Raw genomic sequence first — 24,127 nt, forward strand, 5'->3', positions numbered from 1 at the left:
CCCGCTGACAGGCCCGGGGGCCGCGGGCATCCCGCAGGGCCGGGCCTGGGTGCGGGCGGCAGGGGCCGCTCCGAGGCCGGGGCGCGGGCCGCCCCCGAAGCAGCCCGCGAGCCCAGGCCCGGCGGCGCAGCCCTCGGCCGGGAGCCGTCCGCTGTGGCCCGGAGGAGCGCGGCCGAAGCCGGCAGAACCGCGGGGTCAGCGCCCGGAGGCTGCCGGGCTGCGCTCCGCGATGCGGCCGTGCCCTTCGCGCGGTGGAAGCGGGCTCCCCTGGACGGCTTCCCCCATCCGCAGGCAGACGCTGCCGGGCCGTAGGCCTTTTGCGCTGCTTGTTAGGTTTTCCCGCAACAAGAGAGGGCCGGCATACCTCGTCCGTTAAGGCTCGTCTGTAAGTGGATTGCACAAACAAATCCAAATTGTAGGTAGCAAAACTGACTTTGAAATGCGGTTAGAAAGCTGCACCTTAAAGCTGTTGCTCATTTGTCTTTCCCTTTAGTTCGTTTTAACATTGAATGTTTCCGATGGAACTGAATACATGTGGATCTTTGATCGGATCAGTACGCTGTTTTCCTGTTGTTCACCTCCCCAGAGAGCTTTGCTTATGGGACAGAATAGGACTATTAGAAATGTTTTGAAAATGGGTGGTTTATCCAGTAGCTTCTTCGTTTCCCTTGAGGTGATCCAGTTGTCTTGATTGCGCCAGTAAACTTGAAATGGTTGCACTTCTAGGAAAGAAAAACCGTGCGCGCCTCAGGTACCGGGCCCATTTGGGTGGCATGTTAGTCCCCTGGAAATCATGAACATGCGTTAAGAGCCCTCTGTTTCTGTTGTTGGTCCCATATTGTAAGTAACTGAGTTTTATGCTGCTGTATTTGAAAATGTTTGGCTTCATAGCAAAACAAATATTCTTACGTCACCTTGAACAGCTCACAAGTTTATTGCAGTCTTGCATTTTTGCGGATTAGAACATGAAGTGATTCATAGTTGCTTTTTCCTTACTGATAAGATTATTTTGTTTGGGTCTAGGAAGTGTGATAAGTTAAAAGATGACCAGAAAGAGTGATATTTCAGATGATTCAATATTATTCAGTGGTAAACCTTGTTGATAGTTTCAAAGAAATAGAATAAATACCACATTAGCTACTTGTCTCTGTTCCTCTCAAACTTTATGATAGCTAGTTATTAGGATATCAGAACTTTTTTCTGAATCACACACAGATTTCCCTTCTTGACTGTTGACAAGTTGTTCAAGGACCTAACTGCACTTTCTTGTAATGCATTAGTTTATACGATCCGTGCCAACGTGGCAAGCTGAGATAGTAGACAAACAAAAACTCCATTGGCGTCAATGGGAGTTCTTTTGCTATTTTCTCTGCTTGGTGTGTGGGTGCTATGTGGAGGCTTGTGGGAAGGGAAGGGACAGGTCCAGCTCCTTCTGCATGCTGTGGTTCCCATCCAGATTGGCCTCCAGGAGTTCGGGGTCACGCACTGAATCATCTTTCATTCATATTTGTGTCAATGGAGTAAGATGCGTCTCTTCTCAGCGTCCACTTGGTTGTCCCCCCTTATCATTTGGGTCGTGCTTAGTGACTTTATCATCGTGGGTAGTGCATGTTTTGCAGTTGTAAGCTACGGCACGCACCCAAGTTCCGCAGAGATTTTCTCGAAGTCCAGTTTGTGGTCATGGGTCTGGTCCTTGCTGCTGCTTCGTTTACACTTACGAACTCTTTGCAGGAATGTCAATGTGCTCCAGAACTTGTTGTGGTACCTGCAGAAGAGCGGGTGTAACGTTTCTCAGTGTTGTTAAAGTAATCAGTTGAAAGCGCTGATGGCACGGACATCTTCCATTCTGTAGAAGCAAATACCTGAGGAGCTATTTTTGGTTCCTGACCAGTCCGTTCTAACTCACGGCTTGAAATTGGGTTATTTTCCTGTCTAAATCTGTGTAATTATAGGTATTGTTTCCCTCTATAATGAGCGTTCATTCCATTTTGGTACTAGGTTTCCTTGTAGACATTTTGATCACATGTCTAGAATTCTGTGTTTGGCTGCACTGGAAAGAGAGCCATTCGATATTTTATATGTGAAACTGTTCTTAAGTTATTTCTGACAGCTTGCTTTTGTTTTATTTAAAAAAATCTTCCTCTTACTGTGCATTTGGTAATTTTGTACCAGGGTCTGGTGCCACGTGTTCAGCACAAGTCCCCCTTAAAATTGCCTGCAGCCTGTTTAACGGGCCCGTTCCCTGGCTACGTTTTATAGTTTATGTTCTGCAAAGGGAAGACTTTAGCAGCATTCAGACATAACTCCAAACTATAGTTCAGTGTTCCAAGAACTAGCCTAGAATCACTGCAGGCGTGTGCTTCCCTCGCTCCACCTCCTCTAGTGCACCTGCAAGGAGGAAATGGCCACTTTCATTCTAAATGAACCGTATTTTAGTGTGTTGTCTGAAGTTTAAATTGTGGATAATCTTAACTATGGGTAGTGTAGACAAGCCAGCTTCATATGCTGCTATTTGAACTTCATTTTTTTCATTAACGTTAGTTACAAATAACCATAATCTGTCCAAGTTCAGACCTCGTGGCAAGCTGCAGTTGATGAAAATCAGAAGCAAAAGCTTCTGAGCTCCTCATGGCTGTGCCAGAGAGAGAAGCGGAGCGCTTAATCTGGTAGCACCGAACTCTGGTCTTGTAATGCTGAACTCTGGTTATAACTGATCCAGCTTGTAGCCGGGCGTTTTCATAAGTAGCATTGTTTCCTTTCATAAATTGTTTCTCACAGCTTGTTTTACAAGGCAGCAAAATGACTGTTATTTCTATTTCAGAAGCTGCATACTGAAGAAGTGGGTGTTCATGATAACATGTCCAATGTTTCCGTGGATAGAAGCCTCAGACTGCAGGAAATCAGGAAAGGACTACAGTTTATACAGTAAGGGTTTTGGTGACCAAACATTTCTGTGTGAGAAGGCTTTGCTGGCCGGGAGGACCAGTTTCCAGAGCAACTTGCACAGGCTTGCCTTGTTAATGTAGCTGAAGTGTTGTTTTCAAACACATTCAAAGCTTGCATGGAAATTATTTTTCTTGAAATGCTTCTAGGTATTTGAAGGCAACGCATTATCTTAATTTTTTTTTTGGATGTTGATACACAATGAAGACTCTGAAAACTGTTAGCATACCACTTCTGGCATGCCTGAGAATTGTGCCCATAAATAATTGTGCTTCTTTGAAGCAATGACCTAAAAACAAGTTAATTACAACTTTGATCTTTGATTTGGCAGGCTCTGTATACGTCCATTCCAGCTTCCCAGTTTGAACTGAAATGGCTAATTTTCAGCCATTCAGTTGCTAAATGGACTTCACGAAACAATGCATTTCTAAAACCTAGACATTGGAAAATAAACGGAATAGCGGACGGTTTTTCATAAAACTTTCCCCACCCTTCATTGCTGTCAGTATCTGGTTGGAACAGCTCTGGCATGTCCCAAGCGGAGAAATTCCTCCAGGATGGGCCAGGACGTTTGCTGTCATATCTGAAGGGGGAGTCTGTCTCTTCAGCACTCGGTGGCCCTGCGGGGTGCTCTCGTGCCTGCGACCAGCACCCGAGTGTGGTTTGTGGGCTTTGGTCAGGATGCAGCGAGCGAGCTGCCATTGTCTCTTGATGCAGGAAGCTTGCAGTCTGTGGCCTGGTTGGTTCATAATGTAAGCAATGGTGTGGGTGGAATCCTGGATTGATGTCGTATTTGGATGTGGCTTCACTACCAAACTGTGATTTGTTAACTACGAAGAACCTAGAAACAGAGTGCATTGCACTGTTAGTGGTTAGGGCGTGAAACCTGGATTTTCTGGCCCGTGTTCCCTCTGGACTGAGAGGTTGCTCATGGGTTGGTCCACGAGGCTACAGAGGAGCTTGGCAAGAGTGGGCCCCTCTGCCTGCCTCCCCCCCCCCCGCCCCAGCCAGTTTCCAGGCCAATGTTAGAGTGTGGCAAAGGCATTTGGGATACAAGGGGGGCAGACAAAGGGGGATCCAGGGACTGAGATGGCAAACCATGGTTAGTTTGTGTGCTGGGTAGGGCAGCAAGCCACGGGTTGTATACACTATAGGTCAATATTATGTGTGAACAAAGGCTGTGTGGCTGAAAAGGCAAATCTCGAAATAGGAAGGTATAAATAATGCTTGAAAGCTGTAACCTTTCTGTAAGGATCAAAACACAGTTGAGATCCTTTACATTAACAGCTCAGCCCTGCAGCTTGGCTTACCTGGCCTCCCTCTCTCACAAAAAAGCATATTCTGAAATAGTGTAACTTTCTATGAAATACTTGGCCCATGTCTGCTTTATTTCAGCAACCTCACCAGCATGTTCTTAGTCCTCAGCAGCTCTGCAGGGCAGGCTTTTGTCAAAAGGTTGTGCCTTGCTTTAGGCCCCCACAGCTGTGTGCGGCCAAGGTGAGATTTGGAGTGCATCTTTCCTGGCTCCGAGCTCACTCTGCTGGCCACTTGGCCTCTGCCGGGCTGATTAATTTCTGTGGTGGTTTTTGATGTTTGTGGAGGTTTCCAGAGAGGCAGGTGCTAAATTCACAGGAGCAGGTCTTCCTGCCACCCTTCAGACGTAAGAAAGACCAACAAGCACTCCAGGGAACTAGGTGGCAGGGATTCCACCTGTGGCGTGGAAACCCCCAGCGATTCAGTGTTCTGCTGGGATGTGCTGAAGGCCGTTGGGCTTAAGGTCTCACGGGCCAGAATCCATTCGGGCAATTGCAGGAAGTGACATTTAGAGAGGGTCGGGGTCGCAGAGGCAGACCAGTCACCGGGAAGAGCCTTTGGGAATGTTAAAGAAGCCGTCTTTTTAGCCTCCCGGCTGCCTTGTGAGGCCCTTGGCTGCGTGCCTGCTTTGAGCAAGCTCCGAGCAAGATCTGACTCTCCTGTCTTTCCGATTCTGCCCTCCCCGCTGCCCACAGGTCTACTCTGCCCTACCCAGGGACTCAAGAACAATATGAGGTAACCGTGCTCCTCTCTCTTCCGGCGGCATGGGGACTGCATGGGGGGGGGACCGCGCATCTCTTGCCTCTTCCGAAACGCGCTCACGTTCCTCTTAGGCCCCCTGCCCACGTAAGCCCTCAGTGTGGCTGCTTCACAGTGGCCAATCAGTCGAAGCGGCAGGAGTTGCCTGGGGGACTCCAGGCTGTCCGTGGCGGGAACAGACCAGCTGCACCAGCTGGGTGCGAGGCAGCTGTGCCGGGTGTCCAATTGGGTGGGCTCCTCAGGAGAGCTGCCGGCCGGACCAGTCTGGTGAAAATCGCAGAGCCCCTCTTGCCGCGAGGCAGACGTGCGGCCGAGGGGGCACCTGGCGGGCCGTGGCATTTTGCCCCCCCCCCCGAACTGCAGCTCGCATCAAGCAGGTTCTGCTGCCTCCACCTCCTGTTTACCTACTGCCTTGTTGGCAGCTGCTGCTGCCGCTTACAGAGAGGCAGGCGTGCCGTTGTGCAATGCGACTGACACGTTTTGTGTGTGTGAGTCTGCCTCTCGGCACTGAATCAACCTCTTGTGTTTCAGATATTCATACGAGAGCTCGTTAAAAATCTTTTCAACGAGGGGAACGATGCGTACCGAGAAAGTGATTGGGAAGGATCGCTAAACCACTACTCGGAAGCTTTAAGCATAGCTGATTATGCTAACTCTGAGGGAATCCACATTTCCGATGAAATATTAGAGAAATTGCACATTAATCGCATTGCATGTTATTCGGAGAAGGTATGTGCTGCATTAAGCGAGCGAATGACTGGCTCGAGGCTTGGTCAAGGCCTGAATTTCTGCGGCGCCAGGCTCCCAGAGGAGCAGGCTGCCAGGCCGTGAGGTGGGCCCAGGAGTTTCTTTTTTCTCTAGGTAGCAGTGGTGGGACCAGGTAGTACTTTCTGAGGAGCTGGCATTGGCCTGGGCCTGCCAGCTCCCAGCTCTCCCTTTTCTTTTTTCTTAGTTCATGATGTTCTGTTTTATATTGTCTTAATAATTGTGGTTTTATTACTGTATTATTGTAATTTTATATAATGTAAGCCACCCTGAGCGCTTGTTGGAAGGACGGGATATAAATGTTTGTACTAAATAATAATAATAATGATAATGATAATAATAATAATAAATTAATGAAAAAGGTGCAGCGTACACTGTAGGAACTACACAACACTTGCATTTTAATACGCCTGGTAGGATTGGCATGTTGATAACAATGGAGCAAATTAGTGCTCAGGTGGATATTTGAAATATTCCTTAGCATCCTTCCCTTTCCTGACAACCTTGAGCCAAATGTTGTTTTAAAGAAATCCTTTACAAGAGGCACCTGAAGACTGCATGTTTGAAATGTGAAGGAACAGTGCAGCCCCCTCAGGTTTGCATTCAGCAAAGATGCTACATAAGTGGGGTGCAGAAAGGAAATTCAGGTATAGTTCTCCGTGAAGGTGCATGGATGTTAATTGACCAGGTGGAGTTGCCTAGGAGAGAGACAGTTCCAAGGAGCAGAGCCAGTTTGACCGTCTTGCTGACCTACCTCTCCTGATCTAGTGCGTGACAATTTGTAATTAAAGGCCATTTACGTCAATCTGTGATCCACCAAGAGGATATAAATTTGATTCCGAGGAAGCTCTCAGATCCTTGCTTCATCCTTAATTGTTAAAAGTTGGAGAAGGAAGGCTTAGCTTGCGGTTTCATCGTATGAAATACCAGTGATGTCTTGCTTCATAGGATGTTGGTTTATAGGATCATAAAGATCCAGCGTTAGAGGGCCAGGGAGGGGAACGGGCCGCCAGCTTTGGTGCTGTACACCAGGAAGTCAGGCTGCAGTCTCTCCAACTCTCCTCGCCCATTTTTTCCCTTCTGCCACTGATTCCGGTTGTTCCTTTGTCTGTTGGCACAGGGCTTGCATGACCGAGTCCTAGAAGACTGCGGGATAGTTTTAAAACTGAATGAAAACAATTTCAGAGCACTCTACCGGAAATCCAAAGCCTTGAAAGAACTGGGACGCTACAAAGAGGCTTATGATGCGGTTGCTAAATGCTCCCTCGCAGTGCCACAAGTAAGGAGGTTGTGTCGGGGTCCGCTGGTCCTCCTCTTTGTGTGTTTTGGGGGTAAGGCGCAGGAGAGCACCTCGCCTCGTGGGCCTGCTAAGAAATAGTGCCACACTATTCAAGTATTCGCCATTGCAATAGTCTGGGGAGGCCCGTGAGACCACGGTACTACACGTAACATCTCGCAGCACATGTACCGTCACTCGGCGCGGACGCTCCCTCCTTGCGCCCCGCAGAGCCCAGGATGGACGGAGTCAGTGGGCGGCGTCCCAGGATGGCACTGGTGCCGACAGTGGACCGTGTGTGTGTCGCACTGTTTGTTGCGCGAGAATCCTGAGAATCCTGATGCACGGGAGACCCTTACTCGGGATTTTCTTTTCTAATAGGATGAAAGTGTAATAAAATTAACCCAAGAGCTCGCGCAGAAACTTGGATTAAAAATAAGAAAAGCCTACGTCAGGGCAAAGGTAAGTAGACATCGCTGAATATACTGGCTTGAAAAGCTCCCCCTCCTCTACTAGCTATTTATGATGATGTGCTTCGTTTCAGCCTTCTCCCAGCTCTGTATCTGGAGACGCGTCGAATAAGGTGAGGGTGGTGTCCTCTCGGTTGAGCCGAGCGCTTTTGCCACAGCCACTGTCCTGTCGGTAAAGTGGGAATGTGCCTAGCCTCGGGGGGAGCCCCTGGAATGCCCGCGTTTTGCCTGCCCTACACATGTCGCCTGAATGGCCTTTGCTGGGGTTTAGCGCAGCCCTTGCCAGAGAATTGCAAGCCGCGGCTCGTTCTTCATAACCGAGATAAGGAAGTGCCGCGATGATAGAGTTTCACCTTTGACCCCAGCAGCACTCACTCTGTGTCTTTGGGCTCGCGTTGCTGTAATGTTTGGTCTAGGCTTACAGCATTTATTAGATGTTTTAAAGGCATACATCTTAAAAGAAACACGTCTGCCCAAGTTATTTGCTGTGCAAACTTCCTGATGATGAATCTTCCACTTGCTTGCAGAGTTCCAGTACTTCTATAGAAGATATTGAATCAGGTGAGGCTTCCTGGACTGAAGGGGGAAGTGCCACTTAGCAGCTCTCGCTCTGCCTGGCGTTGTCAGGTTTATTTTGTGGAGATCGACTTAGAGTCTCTACGCTTGCCTACTTTTCCATCCTCCCGTGGATCCCCACAGCGCTCGATCCGTGTTTCTGCGCTGAGAGGGAGTGCGTTGTCCCCTCCAAGAGTGTAGGTGGCCGCTGCTTTAGCTCCCCAGCAGAAGCGGCAAAAAGAGCTCGGCTTTACCTGCTGCTGGAGGATGCTTCCTCGGAAGGCCTCCTGCCACGCGTTCCTGGCTGTGCTTCCCTCACTGCACCACGCACGCTGCTTGGAGGGCCGTGTTTGCTAGGCGCTCGCTGCCCGGCCCTTTCCTCTTTTGCAGCCGTTGCCTCCTTTTGGGCGCGGAGCTGACATGTATGTGCTCCCTTCGCACGTTATCCAGACCACGTGCCGGTGTTCCCCTTTCAGACCTTGGGACTGAGTAGAGTGTGGCCGTTGGCAGGAGGCCGGGGGAGGCTTGGCTGGCTTGCCCCGTGATCCTGTGAGGGGCACTCGCGGCCTCGCGGCACTCGAAAGGCCCCCCCGCCTGCGTGAGGGGAGCTCTTTGTGGAAGGAGGACTCGGAATGCTGCCCTTTACGCTCTGCGTGTCTAGCATTTGGGGGCGATCTGTTTCCCTTGAACTCTGGCAAATGGCACACGACTTAGGGTACCCCACTGACTGGAAGGCGGGCCTAAGGGTGATGCCGTGAGGCTCGGGGAAAGCGGCAGCTCGCACCCCTGCTTCCTAGTCTGCTGCTGGGTGAGTCGTCCGGGCCTCTGAGCGCTCCTCTTGTTTTCCCGACTCTAAATCTGTTTCAGATTTTCCCAGTTGGAAGGAAAAGATACTGCCCTCCCCCTCCTGCCCCGCTTCCGGTCTTGCTCCTAAGTTGCCAAGCAACCTGACCCCACTGCTAATGACGCCTCGGGTGACCATCCCGGCGGAGAAGAGTCTTCACCCGGCCACCTCGCTGGCCAACGGGGGGTCTTTCCCCGGCGGCGGCTTGGACTGCGGGGACGCGGACGACATTCTTGGAGAGGAGCTGGATGAGTTGCTCGATTCGGCGGCTCCGGGCCCTGCTGGCAGCATCCTGGTGAGTCCGCGCCCCTGCTGTGAAAGGGCTGAGGCTCCACCGAACCCCTTGGGGAGCCTGCGCGTGGCCGCCTCCAGCCCTGTGCCTCGGGCTGTGCTCCTTGCTGCCCGGGGCCCTTCCGTGAGGGCTGGTCCTCGGCATCTGGTTTTCCGTGCAGGTTGTAGCACCCCAAGGCAGGCAGGAGGCAGTGCGTCACGGGCACAGGTCCCGCTCTGGCGACTGGCACCCCTTTGCTGCACTTTGAAGCTGCCTCAGATTGGCGTGCGCCCCTGCCGTGGAACTCCTTGCAGAGAAGCGCCAGCCACGCTGCCGAGGCTGCTGGACTCTGGGAAGCACGTTCAGGAATGCTTGCGATACTGGATGTCCCGGACGGCAGCGCGTGTCTCGCAAGCCTTCCCGGGCCTGTGCTTGCCGGCTTCTGGATGTGCTCCCTTGGGTTTTGCGGCCGAGAGTGGCCCTGCCCTGGGAAGCAGCCTCGTACAGTGGCACGCTCTTGCTAGAATGAGCCCAGCATTGTCTGTTGGGAGCAGCTCTTCGGGTCCTCGGGTTTCTGCAGCTTGGAGTCTCTGGGAGCATCTCAAGGCACTGGGTGGTCTCTGGCACCTGGCAGGAGGAGCCCACCTAGGGCTCCCCGCTATGACTGGTCTGGTGGGTCTCGGCAGGAGAAGGCTGCTCCACAGCCCCGCCCCCCACCGGACCCTGGGGGATCTTCGCATGCCAGGCACGGCCTGGCCACTCCACCCGCCCCTCCCCAGACAGGACGTGCCACCAGACTGGAACCGGAGCCACGCTCGGAGCAAGAGTGTGCGGTCCCTGCCCGTGGGAGGGGGCGGACGCCGTGTCCGAACAGACCAGCTCCAAGCTGGTTTGGTTCGGAAGGCCCAAGAGGATGCCCGTGGTGGCGGCCGGCTCTTCGAACACGTATGTGTCGCAAAGGTTACACTTGCTTACACTTTCGTGAAGCGACCTGTGAACAAAGCAAGCCAAGAGTGGGCGGCCTGGGTGCTGAAAGCGAGGGACCTCCTGGCCGCATCTGAGATGCCTCCCTCCCTGCCCCCAGCCCGGCACAGTCGTCCGAGGAGCCATCCCCACGGCTACCGTCGCTCCCAGTTTGTCCTTCTCTGCCCCTTTGCTTGGGACGTTGTCCGTCGGAGCTGGATTTGTCCCCACGGCTTCTTTTTCTGAAATGTACTCCCAGCCCTTGGTTTCTGTCCTGGACAGCTTCTGCTCCTCTTTAAGTACTTTCTCAATCAACGATTCCAAAAGAGGTAAGAGGGGTCTTGCGGGGAAGCAAGCAGCCCCGCTTCTGGAAAGGGGCCTGGATAGGGGCATCGTGCTGGGCTGCCCTCGTCTGACAGGATCTGTCCCTTGAGTGCAGCGGAGTGCTTGCAGGCCCTTCGGCACAGCAGTCCCCGAGAGAGGCGGGCGCCTGTCCTCGGACACGCGTTTCTCCCGGAAGGAGGCGTGGGTGTCTTCCAGCGGGGGAGAGCTCGTCCAGAGAATCCAGGCCTTCCAGGCCCTGAACCTTCCCAGAGTTTAGGGGTGTGCTTGCGGAGCAGCAGCGATCCTTCCTTTCTCCCCACTGGCCTGTGTCTCCCCTCTGGGGAAGATCCCCCCGGGGCTGAGAGCTGGGGGACTGCCCTCCGCCCTGGCGGCTGGAGGGGCGTGTGCCTCCGATACGGGTTCCCCCCGCCTCCTTGCACTATTAGTGTGCAAAAGCCTTGCATCAGAGGAGGGTGCCTTGCTGTGCGAGGAAAGGCCCGTCTCTCTGCCTACCTGTGGAATGTGCTGCACACTAACTCGTGGTATTCTTCATCCCAGTGGACGCCTCCGGCTCCATTTCTAGAGATGTCACCTCCACGTTAAGCAGCAGTTCCCCTCTTCGGCTTGTAAGTACCACGCCAAGCTTCCCTAACCAATAAATGGCAGCAGTGATGCCTTCCGAAGCTTTTCCCCCTGTCGTGAGAATGTTTCGCGGTTTTGATTGGAATCGTAGTCTCCAAATAGAGTGTGAAGTGGGCTCGGACCACGCCGGTCGCTTGCTGGGTGGCTCTGGGCCAGCCGCTGTCTCAGTGAGGCCTGCCTTGCAGAGTCATCGTGCAGATAAAAGGGGTGGGAGGCACCAGGCCCACCGCCCCGGTCTCCCTGGAGGAGGGGCAGGATAAAAACGTAGCTAGCAACAGCAGCGGGATGGCCATTCTTCAGAAACTGCCTCTTTCTTCCAACAGATGAATGGTCCCACGAGCTTGTTTGGGTCTGAGAACTATGTGGGGATTTCAAGTCCGGCGCGCAATGACTATTCCTGTGTGTTCGGTGGGGGCCCCGCTAACGTTCCCATGTCCACAACGTCACCCTTAGTCACAAGGAACCCCCTGGAAGGCACGCATGAGCTAAGACAGGCCTGCCAGTTGTGCTTCGTTAAAAAAGGTGAGGCGTGGCGGGGGGAGAGGGCTGGGAGGTGGCAGCTGCGACAGCGGCAACGCTGCGTCGCTAGCCGTGCTTGAGTAGAGCGGGGCTCAAAATTACCCGCGGTCCTGAAGGCGCCGCCACGGTCTGCGCCTCCTTTCTTGGGCAGCTTGTCCCGCAATGGCGTGCTTGAGGCACAAAAGCGCAGACCAAATGGACGCGAAGGTTTAGTCGCCTGTCTTTACCAAAGGCGCTAAAGTAGCTCCTTCCTTCTGCTTGAGCGACTTTGCTCACGGCGAGTGAAATAGTATTTTTTAGAGAAGTGTTGTGAGCTGTGCTGCTCCCCGCCAGCAGTATCAGTCTCGCCAGCGTTTCTTTGCCAGAAGCCTTTATTATTACAGTCCAGCCTCTGAGCATACGCAGAGTGAAATGTGGAGCCCTTTCTGACATTCTTTACCAAAAACTTTCGTCGCGAATCCTTCTGTGTCCCTTTCTGGGCGAGCGGTACTGCAGAGCCGGGCACGCCTTCCCTCCTCGCACTGTGCCCCGAATCGGGCCCCCCTGCGATGGTGCGCCTGACGAACGGGGCTGCCTCATCAGGCAGTGGGAGCCCCCCTCTGAACACCGCCCATTTCCAAGTCTGCGCCCTCAGGAGGCTGCAGCGCCTCCCCATTCCCAGGGCTGGGCTGGCTGGGCCCTTCACCTGTCCCCCAGGCACCTGCCGTGCCCCAGAGACGTCGGAGTGAAATCGACAAAGGGGGAAATCCGCGCTGGATTATTAAACTGGAACATTGAGTAACCGGGCCTTAAAGTGGGGTTCCCAAGTGGTGGGTTGGTGCAGAATTGATGTCCCACCAAGTGCAAGACTTCCCTCTCTGGATGAACTGGAAAAAAAGGCTGACAGGCTAAAGTCAGGACTAAACAGAAGCTGTTCAAACGCAGTTGCTGAGGTGGCTCTTCCAGCGTGTGAATGCAGAGAAGAGGCTTGGCTTGACCAAGGTTGGGTTTGTCTTGATGTGGTTCCACGGCTGATGGCAGAGTTGGCATGAGAAAGCTGCCATTTTAACCTACTCCCCATTTCTTACAGATCCAAAATTATGGGATTATACATACCATCCCAATCTGGAGCACATCTGTAAGAAGGATATTTTAATAGGTAGAATAAAGAGCTCTGAAGATAAATCGTGGAAAAAAATAAGGCCAAGGCCGACAAAAACACAGTATGTGGGACCATATTATATATGTAAAGGTAAGGGCTTTCTCTCTGGGATGCATGCATTGACAGGGCATCTTTTCCGCAAGACTCCGGGTGGGAAGCCGTGTTTCCGTCGTTCTTGCAGCTGCTCCTGGGAAGCAGCGGGATGGTCCCATTTCTCTGGTGGGGAACTGAGTGGCGAGCCAGCAGATCGACTGCAGGTGCCCCGATTTGGTGCCTGAGTTGTGTTACATTTTTGGGGTCGTTAAAGATAAGGGCCTTGTACACGGACGAGCCCGCTCCTCTTTGCTGTCCCGCTGCTGGGGCTGTGGATGCTGGGCTGGCAGGCACCCCTGTGCTGACCCTTTATGGTCAGGGATGCTGGCACCCTGGGCCACGCCCCTTGCCCTTCCCTGTCCCCACTGACGTGGCTGGGAGGATCCAGTCCCTTTAGTAGTGCGAAGTATTTGGGGCAGCCTGGACTCGAAGACCCCGCCTCTTGAAAGCAGCCCCGCTCCTGCTGGAGACGGACAGTGCTGGAGCCAGTCTGTTGACGTGGAGCAACTCGGTCGCCTGCGCTTTCGGACTCTCCCCGTGGCGTGGATACTGGGATGGCGACAGTGCCCGTCTGCCCCACAGAGGGAGAGGGGTCGTGGCCCAGGCAGGCTTCTCCTGGGTCACTTTCTGCCGCCCTGCCCTGTTCTAGATGTCGCAGCCGGAGAAGAGTGTCGGTATTCTGGCCACTGCACCTTTGCGTACTGCCAAGAGGAGATCGATGTGTGGACTCTGGAGCGCAAGGGGGCGTTCAGCCGCGAAGCGCTCTTCGAGGGCAGCGGGGAGATCAACCTGACCGTGTCCCGACTCCTTCAGGAGCACCGCGGACTGTTCATGTTTCTTTGCGAGGTGCTTCCCTGGCGTTCGGTTGGCAGAGCGGGGGGTGCGGCGCCCGGCCGGCCGGGGCAGCTCTCCTCGGTGGAGCTCGCGGGCAGGGTGGGGCGGGGCTTGTGCTGCAAGCGCCCCCTGCGCCCTCCGGTGCTTCTCCCCGGTCTCTCGCGGGGACCTGCTGCAGACTCCCGGAATGGCTCTCGCGCCTCCTATGAGGCTGCTCGGGCTTTGCGAGTCGGGGGCATTTCGAGAGTGGGGAGCGGGGGAAGGTCGCCCCGCTGGGGTGGGCTGCCAGTCCCGAACCTGAGGATTTAGAGCTTTGCCCCGGGGGGATGCGTGGACCCACGTCCCCTCCAGGACCGGTGTGAGACGCTTCGGGGCCCTGGAGCTGGCCACGTCCTCCTATTCCCCACCCTCCGTTTCCGCTTTTGCTGTTCTCGACTGGCGCGCAGGCATCCCGTGTCTGAGCCGATCTCGGCCACAGACCTAACGGGGAGAGGGCCTGCCTGGCTGCCAGACACCCGACTTGTGTTTGGACCCTGCAGCAACCTCTGTATAGGCTTAAACGCTGCCAGCGTTACGTCAGCGCTCGGAGCCGCACCAAGCAGCTTTTGCCTTTCCTTGAATTTCCTTCTGCATCCTCTGGGGAGCCCCCTACATGCAGCAGCCTCTTTTATTTTGAGCGACCCCGTTTCAAACTCGCAGGCACGCAACGGAGGTTGCCATTAAAGGTGGGCATGCAAGACGGCTTGGCACCCTTCATCCACGCAGGAGTGGGCAAGCCCGGGTGCCAGCCAGTCCCCTCAAGAGGCTCGCGCCTGCCTCCTTTCTTGCCTCTTTCCTAGCTGACTCCCAGCGTCCGATGGTACCTGTTTGCAGGTGTGCGTGTGTTAAAAAGGCACAGTGCCCCCCAAGGTGTGCTCAGGCCTCCCTTCCCTTTTTCAGTGGACGCCTTTTCGCTCCAGCCCTGTCAGTGCTCAGAACTTGCGCTTCCGGCTCAGGGAGCAATGCTAACGAACTTGGGCTCAGTTCTTTTCCTGTGCTTAAAGGGCTCTGGTTTTGTATTTCAGAAATGTTTTGAGCATAAACCCAGAATAATAAGCAAAAGGAATAAGGATAACTCATCTTCCTGTTCTCACCCTGCTATGCATGACTTTGAAGATAACAAGTACGTGAAAGTCTCTTGTCTTGGATTTCAGAGATGTCTCGATCTATAAAGTTTGCGTGTGCGTGCGGCACACACTCTGAATTCTCCGCTTTTTTGCAACCGCTTTGTTTTAGCCGTAGCGACAACACAGACGTGAAGCAGTGCAATGGGGCCTTTCACGCATTTCTGTGGTCAGCGATCCTCCTGGGTCCGAGTCACCGGCCACTGTGGGCCGGCTGTATTTCCTTCAGGGGAAGCATCACAGCCTGGTGCTGCGTTTTTTAAAAAATTGTGTGCCGCCCACTAGTCTAGATGGATGGCTTAGAAACAGTTGCTGGACTGTGTCCAGTCTGATGATCTTCCTAGTCGCTCAGTACTGTTTATATGTCATGCCTAACAGTTGGGTTGTTAAATTCCGCATAAGTTCTGGCCACAGGGTGGCCGGCAACCACACGGCATCCCAGCTTCGGCTTTTCTGAGTGATGCAGGAGTGCCAAAGTTAACTCTGGGCTATTTAACCGCTAAGCCAACCCAGAGTTTCCAGGTTCAGACGTAAGTGTAGCAGCCCAGCAGTTGAGGGGGGATGGGCGAGAACCAGCTTGCTCCTGAACAGCCACAGAGAGAGCTGCATTTCTACATTTGATTTGTTGCCAGCTTTCCAAAACTTTGGGAGAGCTACTGCTGGGTTTAGGTTTTGGTGGGGAGGTGGTTTTGCAGACATGAAACACACTCGGTGTGTTTCCCCTGCCACAAAGTCGGGGAGGAGTCGTGGTGCAGCGGCCAAGCTCCTGCTCTGCATGCAGAAAGCACAGGCTTAATTAAGCCTTGTTTCAACATCAGGAGTTAAAATGAAAACTCAGGTTGCAGGAAAGGGGAGAAGCCCTTCTCTCTGCAAGCCCCTGGAGAGCTGCTGTTGACAGGAGAAGGCCTTTGGCCACACAGACAAAATTGTTTCGCATGTTAGAAGGTGGCTCTGCGTCATCCGGCGTGAGATGCTGCAACAGCCGCTTTGTAGCGCTGGAGGTGTTTCCTGGCCAAGGCTGAGCAGCTGGACCTTTCCCCTCGCACGCACGCACGCACACACCCGGCAGCCGCGGAGCGCTCATGATCTGCTCCTTCCCCCATCTCTGCGGTAGGCCAACGGTGCATCGGTTTTCGGCTGCCTTAAAGCGCGTCTGTGCATGTGTGCTGCTGTGTGAAGGCGTTTAAGGCATTCAGACTGAGATACTTAAACATTTCAGGATGTAATCCTATGCATTTCAGGATGCACTCCCCTATAGAAATAAACTCCCAGCATGCCTCACAACTCCCAGCCTTCCCCAGGTTGCAACTGATGATGCAGACTTTGGTTTGGGCGGGTTGCAGGCAAGTGGTGGAGCGATGGGTGAGGGCTGGCGGCCATTTCTGCTCTTCCAGGTGGAGCCTGGAAAGCAGAGGTGCCTGACTGTGGCGCCTCATCCGTCCATGAGCAAAAGTGTTGGAAGAGCTTCTCGCAACTTTTCTCGACTCACTCTCGACCTTTTTAAACTGAATCAAACAGGTGCCTTGTTCATATTTTGCGAGAAACAACGGTGAAGTATTCCAAGATCCGGCCTTTCCATCCTCAGTGCCAGCTAGACCTGTGCCGGCATGAAGTGCGCTACGGCTGTTCCCGGGACGACGAGTGCTTCTATGCCCACAGCCTTGTGGAGCTCCAGGTGTGGATGATGCAGAATAAGACAGGTGAGATCTGGTGCAGGGACTGGTGGAGCAGCACTACAGAAATGCCCCTCCGTGTGGGCAGAGCGGTTGTCCAGCAGGGAACAAACATGCCCCGTCTTAGATCCTCTGGCGTTAGGGAGGGGCCTTCCCAGGCAGACCCCGGGGGCTGTGAAATCCCGCACGCTTCAGCACAGCAGAGGCGGGCACTAAGGTTCCTTAAAAGCAGGCTCTTCCAGGTGTTTGGTCAGAAGAAAGTCCTGCAGCCCCCTGGCCTTCCCGAGACTTGTAGGGCCTTTTTCAGCCTGAACACGCGTAAAGCCATTCCCCGCGTGTGTGTTTGTGAGGTGCAGTTGCTTTGTGACAAGAAATAAGCGAGCCAAGCTTTGCCCCATCTTTTTAAGGATGTTGCGACTTGGCCTTGTTGGGCTGTCATCCAAGAATAGGCCCCAGTGGCTGCAACTCTAGATTACCTTCTGAAAATTGTTGTCCAGTGTTGAAATGATCGTGAAACGACAGCCTTGAAGGGCTCGCCGGTGCTTGTGCAAAGGTTGGCAACGCCGCAATTGCCTAAGATGTGTGTCTCCCTCACCACAGGTATTTCTCATGAGGCTATTGTTCAAGAATCGAAAAAATATTGGCAGAATATGGAGTCTAATGCACATGGAGCACAGGTATTTCTCTCAGCTCGCCTCGTGAAGCACCCAGCGTAGCCCCAAGGGGAGCGCCTGCTCTGCGTGCAGGAAGTCTGGGATTCAGTCCTGGCATCCCTAAGCCTTCAGAGAGGGCGCCAGGAGAGCCGCGGCCCCTCGGAGTGGTCCACGCAGGCCTCGTTGACGTTTGGCAGCTTCCTTGACGAAGGTGCTGCCCAGGAGTTGCGTTGTGCCTCAGCCCCCCGGATTTGAGTCGGTCAGTGGAGGGCACAGGGAGCTCGTTTCTTCGATGAACAGCCAAACGCTGACTGCCGCTCCCCTCTGTGTAGTTCAGTCTGCCCGCCGAAAGGTGCTTCTGCATGTTGAAGTTCTCTCCCACTGGTGACAAAAACGCTCTGAATTTTAGCGAGCCGACCTCTGCTGGGCCCCTGCTGGGAGGCCGCGAGTGAAGCTGCAGCAAGCTAATCTTGGACTTGCAACTTCCCGTGTTTCTATTTGCAAAAGGCTGACCAAGGCAGGATCGTCTTCAGACAGGTGCTTTCAGTTGCTGGCTGGGTCATCGGGGGGCTCATGCCCCTCCGCAGGGGACTTCCATGTCACATCGCCAGCCACTTTTGAAACCCGCTCGGTCTCAGAGCCAGTGCGCAGGTGCCGCTCGGGGGGCGCTTGTGTTTCAGAATGCGCGGCGCTTCGGAGCATCACTGTGCCGTTGGAGGCGAAGGGCGTTCACATCACTTTCAGAGCACACGGTTTGCCCCACCCAGACCAAAAGATGTCACGTCACACATGCACATCCTGGCAGGGTCTGCATGATGTGGTGCGGCTCGCTGTGTGTCATTTGCCCCGTGATGAGCCCCAGGCATGCGTCTCCAGCACCCACTTGGGGCTTGTGTTGGGCAGACTGTGTGAACGTGGGCACGCAGGGGTCGGAGAGGCAGTGGTGGCCAGGGGCGCCACCGTCTCCCTGTGCATTAAATAGCCAATGGTGGGCTGTCATGTGCAGACACATTGGCAGCATCATGTGGCTGCCTGTTTTCATTTACTTGAAGCATCTCTTTGCTACTCTTACCTGAAACAAAATTAAATGCCCCCCAGCTCACCTCATCTCTTCTGCTGTAGGGATCCGGAAAAGAACCTCTAACATAGATCTCATGTTTCGGGCAGGTTCATGTGGGAGAAGGCAGCCCGTACGGGCAACCCGTCTTTGTGGCTGTTTGGGGTGTGTGGGAGGAAGCCTCAGCTGCCCGGCGTTTTGCTCTCTCTTTCAAGATTCTCAGCAACCCAGTGAAGCACGGATCTCTGAATCTGAAGATGAAGTTTGTGTGTGCCCAGTGCTGGAGGAATGGACAAGTCAGCGAGCCGGACAGAAACAAAAAGTACTGCAGCGCGAAAGCCAGGCACCCGTAAGTGACGTGGCTGCTCCCTCCTCTTGACGCGGCCGTCTTGGGTGCGCGTGGGAGCGCTCGCGGTTGTCCGCCGGTGAGGAACCGCTGGGCCGGGGGAGCGCCCTGCGTGGGCCTTGGAGCGTGTCTCCTCTGGATGGCCGGGAGGTGAGCAGGGCCTTTTGCACGGCCGGGGATGCCTTGAGGAGGTTTGAGTCCACTGGAACTCCTCCCAGCCCGCTGGTTGGCGGAGCGCTTGGTGCAAAGTGGTGCTGCAGGAGCGGCTTGAGTGGAGTCGGCGTGCGGCTCCCTCTGAGGCGGCCATGACGGGCAGCCAGGTCAAAGCAGTTCCGTCTCAGTGGTGCCGTGCCTTTCAGGTGGACCAAGGATCGCCGGGTGACCCTGGTCATGTCCAACGAGCGCAAAAAGTGGAATACCATCCGCCCGCTTCCCACCAAGAAGCAGGCGCCCTTGCAGTTCGATGTGAGCATATCCGTAGAGTCGGGGTCGTCTTCTGCCCGTGTCCGTCGTACGGCTCTCCTGAGGCCAGGCGGTCTGGGGAATGCGTGGGAAGCGTTGATGTTGCAATTTTGCGTCACAATGCTTTGCGTCTGTGAGGGTTCACCGTGGCCGGGCCTGGGGTTGGTGCTTCTGCGGCACCCTGCCTTCCCCTTGAGGGGGCAGGAGCCCCCTTTCCGCACAGCCCTGTCGCAAAGTCCTTCCACTGCCGTGGATGATGGGCCTCTCCAAAGCCAAGCACGCCAGTGGAAGCCTTGCCAACCTTGGATCACCGCGGCGATGCCCTAGAATCCATCAACGGGATGAGCATGATCCCCCAAACACACTAGCCGGTTACCTTGCTCCCATGTGATACCTGTTTGTGCCCCCAGAGTCACCTGCTGCTCTTCCCGTGGCCCTCAAGTTCCCTTCGTATAGAATGCAGCTGATCTGACTTCAGCGTGTTTCTCTTTCTACCTAGCTGTGCAACCACATTGCATCGGGCAAGAAATGTCAGTATGTAGGCAATTGCTCCTTTGCTCACAGTCACGAAGAGCGGGAAATGTGGACTTATATGAAGGAGAATGGCAGTAAGTACGCGAAAACGATGCACAAAGCTCTCTCTGACTCTGTTGGCATTCTGACCTCTTTTACCTCCTTCAGGCATCTCCTGTTCACCTCTGTTTTCTAGAGTATTTTTCGGCCTTGCTTGCAACTGTCCTAAAATCAAGCCCTAATGCAGGAAAAGCCATTTCCGTGCTCTGATATAGGAGCTTTGCATTATGTTTCTTGAGTGCAGAGCTTGCTCTGATGGCGGTGACCCCGCTGTGTCAGAGCAAGCAAGAACGAAGCTGGTGCTCTGGGTAGTTAAGGCAGAAGAACAGCGAATGCAGAGACAGCCTCCTAAGCGGTGACCTGCCAGTTCGTCTGAGTCAGGCTGCTCGCGGCTTCTTTGTAGCTCAGTGTGGATGCTGCCCAGAGGGTCTTATCTCCTCAGCCAAACAAAAATGCTTGTTTTCCAGCTGTTTGCATACCCAGCCATACTGTCTCAGTGAGGACAAGAAACCCCCTTTTTAAAAGGTGGAAACAGTTGTGGTTCTCCAGTTCTTCCTGCACTTTCTCTTTTCATGAAGCTTTTCCATGACAAGTAGAGATTACATGCTCTGTGTGTTTGGCGGAGAGAGTAGCAGAGGGCAGTCAACCCTGCACAGATGGTCAGGTGTTCCTTCTGTCTTAAAACCTTTTCAGAGAGTCATTTTGCATTTGTTTATGTCGCTTGGCTATAAAGTTAAAAGCATCTGCAGATGACTGGGCAGCTCTGTGCCGAACAGAACGCCAGCCTGAGGTACGGTGAACAACAGCAAAAGAGGTGCAGCAGCTTAGGGCAGCTGGAAGGGATACAAGCCCCCTTGCCTTCCGTTCCAGGATGTCCACACTGTACACCTTCCTCCTCCTCCGGCAGGGCTTCAGGGTTCCTGTGCTGACCAGGAGTGACTACCCGAGTTTGCACACCTGAAGCGTTTGCAGTGAGAAGCGTCCTTGGCCTTTTTCCTTTAGGAATACCCTTATTTACTGAGACCTTGATACCTGCCTGCTTAGTTTGCTCGCTCCTGTTGTAATTGCTGCAAACTGATCTCCATTTCTGCTCTCACTTAGTTCAAGACGTGGAGCAGTTATATGAAATGTGGCTGAAGAGCCAAAAGCCAGAGAAGGGGGAGGAGCCGGCCGCCCAAGCAAACAAGGAAAACGGGAAGCAAATCCACATGCCGACAGACTATGCTGAAGTTACCGTAAGTCGCGGGCACCCAGCAGCTCCCTTGGCCTCTGGCATCTTTCTCTTTGGTGCCAGAGAAGCGCTGGGCTGTGCTTTGGTCCCAGGAAACCGAGGGAGCGGGCCAGACCGAGATCTCACAGTCCAGGCAGGGGCCCGGAAGTGGGGAGGTCCATATTTCAAGAGGATGGGTGTGCCCGCTTAGGCCAGGTCCTGCTCCCGCAGCTGCAGCCGTGGGATGAAAGGGAGTCGTGCCAAGAGAACCGCCCCCCGAGAGCAGCAGACCTGGCCCAGGTGCTTGCCGCGGGCCGTTCTGTGCCGTGCCCCTTCCGGGGACCGTCGCGGTGCCTTCTGCAGTTCTGCTGAGCCCAGCTGACTCGGAGGAGTCCGGCTGAGCCTGGGGACTTACACCAACTCTCATTTCCATTGTTGTAAAAACTAAATAGACAAAAATTGCCCGGCAAAATAAGATACGTTCTCTGCCAACTCCGTTGTTGCCGAAACGGGCATTCCTTGATCAGCTCCTTTGGGAATCGTGGGAACGGTGTCTGATGCAGGCCGTGGAAGGATGGAGTTGACAAAGGCCCAGTGCGTGTTTAACTGGGCGTCGAGGACGTCCCCCCGCCCCCACCCCTGGCGCCGCATGCGCGCGTGCGTGGCTGTGCCTGTGCAGAGGCGCCTCTTCCCCGTTTCCCCGCTTCCCACTAGTCCCACCTTGAGTGAGGCTGGCGGAGACTAGAACCGAGAGGCAGTCGGTGGGACAGTCCTGGTCTCTCTGCGGCTGCCGTCACCACCTCGCCTGCTGCTCCCCGCTCAGCTGCAGCGGGGGCTCCGCACCGGCGTTCAGGTGCGGGAGGTGCGCGTGGCCTGAGGCCCCCCGGCCACGGCCGATCGGTGCTTGTGTTTGCGGACCAGGTGGACTTCCACTGCTGGATGTGTGGGAAGAACTGCAACAGCGAGAAGCAGTGGCAGGGCCACATCTCCTCGGAGAAGCATAAAGAGAAAGTATTCCATACGGAAGATGACCAAAACCGCTGGCAGCATCGCTTTCCAACGGGTTGCTTCAGTCTCTGCGATAGGTGGGTGTCTTTTGGCAACTTGGGAAGTACATGCGGCCAGCCAGGAACCAGCGCCACGCCGAGACTCCCTGCGGAGCAGAAATGGGCAGCTTGTGGTCCAGAACTTGTCGTCTGGAGGGCCGCCACCGCCATCGGGCTTAGCCGGCGTGGCCAGTGCCGAGGGGCCTCTGGTGGGCCCCTGGCCTGCAGAGCCAGCTCCTGCTTTCCGGCACTGGAGGCCAATAGCCGGTGGTCCATTTTGTCATATTCTATCTGAGTAGCTTCCCCACAGCGGTAGAACAGGCTTGCGGGTGTCTCATTTCTTATCACGACACGTGGTGGCCCAGGGGGCCGTTCTTTCCTCCAGGGGGTCTGTCTTGGGCAGCCTGTGTTTGCGCTTCCCCTCTCAGCAGCAGGGCATGGCCGAGTTTTGACGCATGGCTGTAAGCGGAGTTCCTCAAGAACCCACAGAGCGCTCTCCTGCCTGCCTCCTTCAGTTCTGTAGCAGGATTAGCTCAGACGTGCAGCAGATAAGTCAGGTTGCAGAATTCCCAGGGGAGTGAGTGTCGGAAAGGGTATCCGAGGGAGCTGTGTCTGTGCAGCCCACCGCTTCTGCAAGCACCTGTTGGCCCGAGTGCAGGCCGTTCCTCACTGCCCCTTTGCTCTTTCTTAAACAGATATATGGCTGGTACTTGTGTAGAGGGAAACAACTGTAAATTTGCACACGGACCCGCTGAGCTCCGCGAGTGGGAGGAACGGAGACACGTTCTAAGAATGAAGTTCAGCAAAGCCCGAAAAGACCACTTGATTGCTCCCAATGATAATGACTTTGGAAAATATAGTTTTTTGTTTAAAGATTTAAACTAACACTATAACAATGAATTTGTGTTGCCAGATGGAAGCATAAAATCAGAATCTGACAATAATCCAAAGCATGTGACAGAAGCTGCAGATTTTCTGCTTTTATTGGCCTGTATTGTTCCTCCTGAAGAACAAAATGTAGTAGATGTGTAGGGGGGTAGGAGTCGGCAGGTCTGTCTGTGCTCTCATGAAACAGAACGGTGGAGTCATAATAAAAACGCAGCCTGAAGTCTTACGTGGTTATTCGCCTTCTGTTGGACAGAAGAAAGTTGGAAAATAACCGGAGGGTGGCGTTGTAATGCCCAGGAAGGCCCTGGTGTTGGTCCTTCAGCTGAAAACTTTTAAAGGTAAGCTTCTTAAAACAGATGTCTCGGGCTCAGAAGAAAATGATGGATGGAAATTCTTCAGATGTTTTAATGGAGAGGATTTGTTTAAAACAAGTTTGCTATTTATCTCTATGTAGGTTGCTTAATAAAGGATTTTCTTATTAAAAAGATTTTAAGCAAAATAACCATTTAACTACAATATATGTTGAATGGGGTATTTTTCTCTATTTGTATGTTTCAATATAACTTACTGAAAAGGATCTTGGAAGAAACACACGTATTACTTTTTTTGAAAATCAAGTAGTTAAAAATTCTGTTTCTTGGTCTTTGCTGTTTAAATGATGAATTTGAAAGATTCCACTTGTATGTCAGTATTGTGTATTGTATGGACCAATATTGCCTGTAATAAAGGTAACTTTACATAAACACTTTTCCTAAACATATGGAAGATCTCTACCAGGCTGCGACTTCTTGTTCCGACTTGGCTGTGGGGCTCATCAGAGGGTTAAACAGCCCAGCTCTGGGCAGCATGAGGGGCCCCAGCTGCCCCTGGCTTGGGCTTGTGTGTTCACGATGGTGGGCTGCCCTGCCATGGCCTCCTGGGGTCACGTAACCTGTGGCGGGCGATCGTGTCTGACTCAGGTCTGTTTTGTGGTGGACCTTCTCAAGAAAGATTTACCTCTGAGTTAGCTTGTGATCACCCAGCGGAAGGGCTGGAAGGTGGCCGGCCCCCTCGTGCCGCTTTCTTTGGGATGTCAGAGAGGAGTCCTCCAACCACAAAATGCTCTTGCAAAGCTCAAACGTTGGGCCCCCATCCTGGCTGGCCCAACCTGGTGTCCGGGGAGGGTGCTCCACGGTCAGAGTTGAAGCCTCCCCGCCCTAAATACCTCTTCCTAAACGCTGAAAAGGGCCCTGCTGGCTGGGAAAACGGGTCCGGGGGGGGGGGGAGCAGCTTCCCTTCCACTGCGGGCTGGTGCCCAACTTGCTTTTTCCTCCTCCCTCCGCGCCCGCTTTCCTCTCGTGCCG

General features: G+C 53.9%; 1 protein-coding gene across 2 annotated transcripts in view; it reads left to right on the plus strand.

The window, feature by feature from the left end:
• ZC3H7A (zinc finger CCCH-type containing 7A) overlaps positions 1–23,544 on the plus strand; it is a 44,167-nt gene extending 20,623 nt beyond the window's left edge. Inside the window, exons 1-23 of one of the 2 annotated variants that reach the window (XM_044433269.1) lie at positions 267–385; positions 2,822–2,925; positions 4,953–4,992; positions 5,548–5,745; positions 6,902–7,060; positions 7,439–7,519; positions 7,602–7,640; positions 8,055–8,088; positions 8,950–9,221; positions 10,282–10,489; positions 11,043–11,110; positions 11,450–11,648; positions 12,715–12,876; positions 13,529–13,725; positions 14,778–14,875; positions 16,395–16,576; positions 17,150–17,226; positions 18,475–18,608; positions 18,965–19,070; positions 19,567–19,675; positions 20,742–20,875; positions 21,772–21,935; positions 22,592–23,544. In XM_044433269.1, coding sequence (XP_044289204.1) covers positions 2,858–2,925; positions 4,953–4,992; positions 5,548–5,745; positions 6,902–7,060; positions 7,439–7,519; positions 7,602–7,640; positions 8,055–8,088; positions 8,950–9,221; positions 10,282–10,489; positions 11,043–11,110; positions 11,450–11,648; positions 12,715–12,876; positions 13,529–13,725; positions 14,778–14,875; positions 16,395–16,576; positions 17,150–17,226; positions 18,475–18,608; positions 18,965–19,070; positions 19,567–19,675; positions 20,742–20,875; positions 21,772–21,935; positions 22,592–22,781 — 2,919 coding nt within the window. In that variant the 5' untranslated portion in view covers positions 267–385; positions 2,822–2,857 and the 3' untranslated portion in view covers positions 22,782–23,544. Of the gene's footprint in view, positions 1–266; positions 386–2,818; positions 2,926–4,952; positions 4,993–5,547; positions 5,746–6,901; positions 7,061–7,438; positions 7,520–7,601; positions 7,641–8,054; positions 8,089–8,949; positions 9,222–10,281; positions 10,490–11,042; positions 11,111–11,449; positions 11,649–12,714; positions 12,877–13,528; positions 13,726–14,777; positions 14,876–16,394; positions 16,577–17,149; positions 17,227–18,474; positions 18,609–18,964; positions 19,071–19,566; positions 19,676–20,741; positions 20,876–21,771; positions 21,936–22,591 lie in introns of those variants that run through there. The other variant, XM_044433270.1, reaches the window with a different exon arrangement.
• Positions 23,545–24,127: the final 583 nt, after the last annotated feature.

Source organism: Varanus komodoensis, unplaced genomic scaffold, assembly GCF_004798865.1.
Source record: "Varanus komodoensis strain SLA01 unplaced genomic scaffold, ASM479886v1 scaffold26, whole genome shotgun sequence".
Taxonomy (NCBI): Eukaryota; Metazoa; Chordata; class Lepidosauria; order Squamata; family Varanidae; genus Varanus; species Varanus komodoensis.